The sequence below is a fragment of the Entelurus aequoreus genome, linkage group LG09, assembly GCF_033978785.1.
Source record: "Entelurus aequoreus isolate RoL-2023_Sb linkage group LG09, RoL_Eaeq_v1.1, whole genome shotgun sequence".
NCBI classification, from domain to species: Eukaryota; Metazoa; Chordata; class Actinopteri; order Syngnathiformes; family Syngnathidae; genus Entelurus; species Entelurus aequoreus.
This window is the reverse complement of record NC_084739.1, coordinates 63,435,062-63,443,365: the sequence shown is the minus strand read 5'-3', so window position 1 is coordinate 63,443,365 and position 8,304 is coordinate 63,435,062. Positions and strand designations below refer to the sequence as shown.

The following is an 8,304-nucleotide window of genomic DNA, read 5'->3' as shown; positions in this document are numbered from 1 at the left end:
CACACGCACACACACACATTTGACTTTATTTCAGCAGGACAGACCCTTTTTCATCCTTTGGCCATGTTGGCGTCATGTGACCGCCCTCGTCAGACCTCCAGAGCCTTCCGAGGACGCCCATGATTGCACAACGTTAAACCGAAGAAGTGCTGGGCGGATGAAGAACTTCCACACTGACGGGTGACAACACACACACGCACACACACTCAGTGCACATAGACAGACTTCAAAAGCTTCATCACATTTCCAAGATGTTCACTGTCAAGCTAAATTCCCCGCCCCCCCCAACTTTTTAGGACAACAACACTTGAATCCATGCATGCCCCTCCCCACCCACCATAGTCAGCTTTGCAACAGACGTCACCCTGGAGTAGTATTCACAAAGAAAATCATGTTTGTTAAATAAAAAGGAGCCCATTGTCAAATATTTGATCAATAACGATGAGTACAGTAACACTGCAAATTCACATATTTTTCCTTTTTTTTTTTTTTTTAATTTTAAACTATACATGTTTGAACGTCATGCAACAGCAGGTCCTGTTAAAAATAAAATAAAACTGTAACAAAATAGAATTATAACAATAATAAGTATAAAAAAAATTTTTTTCAAAAAGATTTAAAACTATAACAATATACAACAACCTTAAATTAAATACTTTTCCAACAAATTTAAAAAGACTGCCAGCTAGATTTCAGAAAAACTACTGTATTAATTAATAACAATAATATAATAATTATTAGAATATTTTTTTAATGTTTAGAAAATACTTCAAATTGATTGAAAGTAAAAAAAATCACCAAAAATAAAAAAAGAGGCTGTGCATTGCATGAGTGCCATCAGTTTGTCAGTCGCTCGACTCGCCCTGAACGCACCACGACGCTAGCTGCGCCTCCGTGCCAGTGAAACATCTAATTAAACACACACACGCGCACGCATACACACACACACACGTGCACATCAGGTGTTGGCGTAGTAGAGAGTGCACACACACACGAACGCGCACACACACACACAGACACACGCACACACTTCTTCAAAGTGTGTGTGGCGGTATCGTGATACCCGTTTAGTGTATCATAATGCTTTTGTTCTTGAGGAGCGTGGCGTCGGTCCGAGTCGGAGTGTTGTGAGATGAAACACAAAAAAAAGTTAAATAATAAAATTAAATTGAAAAAATTCAAACAAGCAAGACCTTCTCGGAGCTTTCTCTGAATAAAATCCAGACTACAACTGAAACCCCTTGTACTTGATGAAAAACTCAGTAGTAACATTTTCATGTGCTATTAAAGTGCAATCGAATGAGATTTTTGCAACAAACAAGAAGATGACTCACTGAAAGACCCCCTAAATGTTGGCAAGGACCCCGCTCGCACGCCTCTACTTCCACAGTTCTTGCGAGCTGTCCTCGATGGCCCAGTCCCTGACATTGGGCAGCGCTAGCGGCTCGCTCTTGACCGACAGCGAGTTGACCAGTTCGCAGTGGAACTTGCGGATGTGGCGGTAGAGGTCCCCCGACTGCGTGAAGCGGCGCTCGCACCACTTGCAGGCGTGCGGCTTCTCGCGCGTGTGCACCACGGCGTGGCGGCTGAGGTTGTGCGAGTACTGGAAGCTCTTGCCACAGGTGGTGCAGGTGTAGGGCTTCTCGCCGGAGTGCGTGCGCTCGTGGCGCTTGAGCGTGTACATGCAAGAGAAGGTCTTGCTGCAGATGGTGCACGTGGGCACGTTGACGTCGCCGGCGGGCTTGGCGCGGATGCCCTCCTGCTCCCTGAAGTGCGAGCTGAGGTGGAGCTGCAGGATGTGCGGCGAGGGGAACACCTTGTTGCACAGCGGGCACATGAAGATCTGCGTGTGCGGCGCCGACAGCATGTTGGACACGTACGGCAGCAGCGTGCTGTCCATGCTGGCCGCGTCGGCCTGCGTGCGCTCGCTCTCCCCCCCGAGTATGTCCTCGTTGTCGGCGGCCGCCGGGGGCTTCTCGTCACGGTCCAGCTCGGACGCCAGCGACGCCTCTCGCAGGGCGGAGAGGTGCGCTTCCAAGCCCAGCCTCCTCTGGACCGACAGAGGACCCCCGACCCCGTGGTGGCTCAAGCCCCCGTTGGTGCTGGGAACCGTCGCTTTGGCGATGCCGCTGTGCTCCATCGCATAGTCCCCGCCCCTTAGGTCCTCTTCCTCGTCTGAAGCCACACCCCTCTCCACCTTCACCCTCACCGCTAGCGGGCTTTGCAGCCTGTCCGGTGTGGCTGCACCGCTGAAGTACGTCGGGTGGTGGTTGCCGTGGTTACTGCCGGATGTCGGCTTCACTGACAGGTCCAGGACGCAGTCGGCGGTATCGTTGGACACCCGCCTGCCGCGGTGTCCTCGGGAGCCTGCGGAGCGGTGAGACTTCTGGGAAAGCGATCCTGTGGAGCTGGAAGGGCTTCCTGCCGGAGACATCCGCTTGGTGCCTTCCGTCAGCCCCTCGCCGGCCTGCGGCTCCGCCTCTGCGTGACCCGGGCTGGTCGTGGCCATGGCCGGCGTCCGCAACCATAGCGGTGCTCTCTCACTCTTCCCCTCCTCCTCTTCGTCGCTGTGCAGCAGGTCGGCGGTGGCGGGTCGCCCCGTCGAGCCGTCCGAGAGACTGTCGGCCTTGTCGGAGCAACTGGAGCCGCCGTCGTCCTCCCTACGCGTGCTGTCCGCCTCCGCCGTGGCCTTCCGCTTCAGCCGCTTCTTGCACACCTTGACGATATCGTACATGTGCAGGTAGGAGGCGGCCGCCAGCACGTCCTCTACAGGGAGATCCTGGAACTGCAGCTTGCCCTCGTACATGAACTCCAGCAGCAGGGAGAACGCGGGCGCCGTCACGATGTCGTTGTTGAGGTGCACCACGTCCCGCTTGTCCAGCTGGTCCTTGTAGAAGAGGTGGAAGTACATGCTGCACGAGGCCAGGACGGCGCGGTGCGCTCGAAACTGGGCATCGCCCACCAGGACCGTGGAGTCGCACAGGAAGCCCTGGTGCCGCTGCTCGCTCAGACACTGGAGTAAATGTCTGCTGTGGTCGGGGAACTCCATCCTGCTGTCCTCATAACCTGCGGACCCACAAAGGCAACGTCAGATGTTTTTGGGTTTTAATGACGCCTTTAATGCTTTGAAAAGACATTTACGTGAGCGGAGAGACCAAGAATTACAGACCCACTCAAAGACAACAGACTTCATTAAACCCCAGATCAATCTTGTCGTCGTCTGACAAAATTGAAGATGAGCAAAACGATCTCAAACCCGGACAATTAAAAGATGCGCTAAACAGACAGCGGATGAGACGGGATGCCAAGCACTCATACGGCGCAAACAAAGCGCCGACGAGACGGCAACAAACAAAATATACAGTAAAAAAGAAATAGATACAATAATGAGAACCATGCAGAGGAGACAAAACACACAAATCTATTGATGTATTTTTAGCAGCACCGTTACACTGCACTGCTCTCTTAGCAGAAATGTAAATAAGGAAATAATAAAAAGGCTGCACTAAAGTATGCGGTAATAAAGCAGGAGTGCACACCGGAGGAGTTCTGGTGGCAAAGTAGTGCAGCAGTGATGCATCTTTCTGCCTCCTCTGCCTGCACTCTGGCCTGTCGCTGCTCCTACGCTGGTTATTTTTATTAACCCACTTTGGCCTGGCCTGGCACGGCCCTTTTAGGTAACCGGCTTTCAGCTGCACACGCTGTCCTCACGTACGCAACAAACAAACACACACACCTGCCTGCCTGCCACCTCCACAAAGTACAAACTAGAAAATGAAAAAAAAAAAGTCATTTCAGGAGAAGCTGAATTTGCTGACAAGTGAATAAAAGTGCGATGCAGTAGCGACGAGGTCCCACCTGTTAGCCTCGTCGGTTTGTCCCGCCTGAGAAAGTACATGTCGCTCGTTAGCCTGGACAGTTAAATGGCCTCATTTGAATGAAGCCTCCGCAAGAATGGACGAGTGTGTGTATGCTTGTTCAGACTACTTTTAATGAGGGGAGGGGAATGGAGGGGCGAGGAGGAGGGGGGGGGGCTTACGGGGACAAGGGTGAACTAGCCCCTCCTTCCTCCTGTCCCCCTCCTCTTGCCCACTACTTCTATCCTTCACTCACGCACGCCTTCCCTCCCGTCGTAGTCTTACGAGAAAAACCTTGCACATCCGCGGAGCTGCCCCTCGCCACCCCTCCCCACTCCTTAACACCCCCCCGCCTGCCCAGAAGAAGAGAAGATTTACAATACAATCACTGTAAGTGCCCTGCTCGTCACAGCATCAATCCTAATCCTTAAAGATGGCTAAAAATAAAGACAGCGGCGGCGGTTAAAGAGCCGGCAGCGGAAAGGCTCCGGAGGGCAGTCGGCGGCGCAGTCCCGTACCGAGCCGGTCCTTCAACTTGGGTCGGGGGGCTGCCGGGGTCTCGGGGAGAAAGACGCGAGGCTGGGACGGACGGACGGACAGGCGGGCAGGACAGGCAGGCAGCGAGGGCGGCTTAGCCACATCTGATCCAGCTGACGGGGGCCATATGGCAGCTGCTAGCCAGATAAAGAGATTAAGACTAGGAGGGAGTGCGATTACAGCTGTCTAGCCAATTCAGGCAGCTCAAATCTGCAACTTCTAAATTAGTCTCCTCTACTCCGGGCCGGCTCGAGGCGCCCGCACATGCTTTCCAGTGATTTTACGCAAAACCTCCCTCACAAGTTAGATTACTGGGATTACAAATACAAAACTGGTGATTATTTACTCTGTAAACTTCAGAGAACTCAAACCAAATCAAGAACATTCAACTTGAAATAATCTTGCTTCTAGTCCACACTCGAGCCACAACTCATCACCTAGACGTCTACTCCCCCAGGTTCAGGGTCACTCTCACACACACACACACACACTTACAAACAAGAGTTATAGGAGACGATACCTGCAGCGGTACGCATCAACTTGATTAACTCCACTGTGGCTTGAGGAGCTGCCGGAGCTTTGTGGCTGCTCTTTCTCTTCCCTTCCCTTCCTTCTCTCGCCTCGCTCTGCTTTGCTCGCCCGCCCGCTCTTGAGTCGGCGAGTGGGTAGGAGACACACACGCACACACACACACACAAAAAAGCTCACTGTTCAAACTGCGAGGGACAGATGCAAAGTGGTGGAGATGTTAGAGGGGGAACGAGATACCACCTCCTCCTCCTCCTAACTGGCGCTCACACACACGCACACACACACACACACTCCCAGGCTGCCTCACAATAAAGGACCGGGGAGGGGTGGATGGCAGCCTGTCAGCTGCTCTGACATCATCCTCAGATGGAGATGCTACCTCCAGCTGTGCTCTTTCTACAGCCATATGCTGCCTCCTCTACACTCCTGCCACCAGACTCCGCTTTCATTTTAACCAACACCACGCAACTTTGTCGCCCCCCCCCTCACCCCATTTTTTTTACCCCCCCTCTTTCTCTCGCTGGGAAACAACATGAATGACTAACAGCAGCAGCGCCGTGGTTTATTTTCTCGTTTAAATGTTAGTTCAGCCACGCACACACAAAAAAGTTTACATCACTCAAAACAACTTGTTTTTAAAAAAAAAAAAAAATTTATTTCCGGTAACCGCAAACAAAGGCGCATTTGCAACTGACAGACGCACTCAGCTGATATTGTTTTCCACTTCTTTACGCTTCAGTGCCACAGCCTCGTCTTGTATTCATTCACTCATTCATTCGTTTGTCCAAACACCCCCCCCCCCCCATCCCACCACCGCCACCCTCGGACAAGCAACATGACCGGCTATGATACAATGGAAACAAAACACATAAACAACCACTAAGGAACCTAATGAGCGGAAACCACAACCAAGTCAGACTTTTTGGATTATTAGTGCAAGTGTGGATGGGAATTAGAGGATTAATAAAAGTGAAGGAATGCAATTTAGGTCTAATTTCTACATTTTATTATGATTATTGTTATTACTACTTCAAAGCATGAACACTTTCATAGTACTAAAAAAAAAGTTGTGCATACTTTTCATTATAATTATAATAATAAAGCGAAATAAACTTTCAGAGTACTCAGATAAATTATAAAAACAGCAAAAAAAAAGTTGCTTGTACATCTTATTATGATTATAATACTTTAAAGCAAATGACAACTTTTATAGTACAACAAATAACAAATAACACTGAAAGGCAAAATTGGTCTAATTGTGTACATTTGTTTAAATCATTTTGAACATGCTTAAGAAAGTTCACTTATCCACACATCCAGAAAGGAGTAGTGCAGGCTATTCCATATCATAACATTTTTTTAAATCATAAAATACACTTTTTATTATTCCACAACGAATAAATGTTAAAACTCTTTACGATTAACTTTAATACAGTTGCAGGGGGCCCTCAGTGTAACATCCATCCATTTCTACCGCTTGTCCCTATGTATTTGTATTTTTGTCCAAATTATATAATAAAAGGTAAACATGGTCTACATTGTTTGAATCGACTCTTTTATATAAAGATACACGCTTGTTTTGTTTTCTTCCTCTCCGTTAGTATTAAAATAATCTGTTATATAATACACTTTGGTTATCAATTAGCTGGAGGTGTCCCGTTGAATGCCTGTCTAAATAACCTACGTTTTCACTGTTGGTGTCCCGTTTAATGCTCGACTAAATCATTTCCACATCCTATTAATTATAAAAAGGCAAACAGTTTGAATTGACAGTTTTATAAAAAAAAAATACACGCTTGTTTTTTCCCTGTAAGTATTATGATAATCTGTTATAATACACTTTGGTTTACAATTAAGTGTAGGTGTCCCGTTTAATGCCTGTCTAAATAACTGGCTTATATTTTCACTGTAGGTGTCCGGTTAATGCCTGTCTAGATAACTTATATTTTCACTATCTCTTTGATTTTATGTGTTTGAAATTGGGTAAGTTGTTTCAGTTTTTTCTATTTTTTGGGGGAGGGCGGTAGTCATTCGTGCTGTTTGGCTTTGAGGAGAATAGCGTGACGAACATAGAGACACCAAACTTGAAAGTAAAGTGTTGAGGTGGGGTAAACAAATCAAAAACTCACGATAAATACAAATACAAATGTATAGAAGAGCGAAAGGCAGTTAGCTTTAAAGCCGTGGAGGCTAACAAAAGTCAGGCGATGACAAAAAAAAACAAAAACAGGCATCTGTCTTGTTGAGCTATTTGCAGTGTAGTACTTGCTTAGGCCCCTGGTGCTATGACAACAGCTGCTCAAAGGAGAGCTAACACTTAGCAACACACAGACATGCTAAGGAAGCTTTAGCTACTTTTACCCCCTTCCTCCAGCCTCCTTTAATCGGACTCTCTCTGAGAACAAGCGGGCACTTACAGGCAACACGGTCCGCCGTCTCTCCGTTTCTTCCCCTCCTGATTAAACCGACTTTGGGCTCATTTCCATAACCAGGCTGTCGAGGACGGACGAGCGCAGGCAGGCAGGGCAGGGACGCGGGGAGTCGAGCACTCTACGGCGGCCAGATGTTTCCGAGCTGTTGCTGCTGCTGCTGCTGCTGCTGCTGCTCTCCACACAACTCAAGGCTGAGGAAGGAGGGCGACGCTGACTGGCAAGGCTGGAAGCCAATAGTGCCCGCCCAGGAGGGCACGGAGGCCAATTGGAAGCGGCCAGGAAGCTGGAGGTAGGAGGGGTGGAGGGATATGGCTTCTTCTTCTTCTTTTTCTTCTTCTTCGTCGTCTCTCGTTTGGCGTAGGTTGACACCAGGCACACACGCACACACACACACACACTTACACACACACGCACGCACGCACGCACGCACACACACACGCACACACACACAAACACCAGAGAGGAGTAGCTCCTCCACACAGACTTGTTCTGCAAGTGTGTGGGAAAGACCGGTGCATCAGGGAGAGAGGCAGAGGTGCATCTTGGGTAATGTAGTCCCAGTGGGGAAAGACCGGGAAATGTGAGCAGGTGCACTACCTATAGCAGGGGTGTCAAACTCATTTTCATTGAGGGCCACATCACAGTTATGGTTGCCCTCAAAGGGCCGCATTTAACAATGAGTTATGTGAAGTGAAGTGAATTATATTTATTAGGGGTGTGGGAAAAAATCGATTCAAATTCATATCGCGAATCTCACGTTGTACGATTCAGTATCGATTCTCCATCCATCCATTTTCTACCGCTTGTTCCTTTTGGGGTTCCGGGGGGTCGCTGGAGCCTATCTCAGCTGCATTCGGGCGGAAGCCGGGGTACACCCTGGACAAGTCGCCACCTCATCGCAGCAGTATCGATTCTCATTTTTCAAAAATCGATTTATTTATTTATTT

At 48.8% G+C, this 8,304-nt stretch overlaps 1 protein-coding gene across 6 annotated transcripts in view; it reads right to left on the bottom strand.

Annotated features, from left to right (window-relative positions):
• LOC133657619 (zinc finger and BTB domain-containing protein 18-like) overlaps positions 1 to 7,552 on the bottom strand; it is an 8,479-nt gene extending 927 nt beyond the window's left edge. Inside the window, exons 1-3 of one of the 6 annotated variants that reach the window (XM_062059169.1) lie at positions 7,343 to 7,552; positions 4,915 to 5,042; positions 1 to 3,066 (exon numbers count right to left, since the gene is read on the bottom strand). The exon at positions 1 to 3,066 is cut by the window's left edge and continues 927 nt beyond it. In XM_062059169.1, coding sequence (XP_061915153.1) covers positions 1,379 to 3,066; positions 4,915 to 4,930 — 1,704 coding nt within the window. In that variant the 5' untranslated portion in view covers positions 4,931 to 5,042; positions 7,343 to 7,552 and the 3' untranslated portion in view covers positions 1 to 1,378. Of the gene's footprint in view, positions 3,067 to 3,539; positions 3,740 to 3,858; positions 4,007 to 4,375; positions 4,461 to 4,914; positions 5,341 to 7,342 lie in introns of those variants that run through there. The other 5 variants (XM_062059171.1, XM_062059168.1, XM_062059173.1 and 2 more) reach the window with 5 other exon arrangements.
• Positions 7,553 to 8,304: the final 752 nt, after the last annotated feature.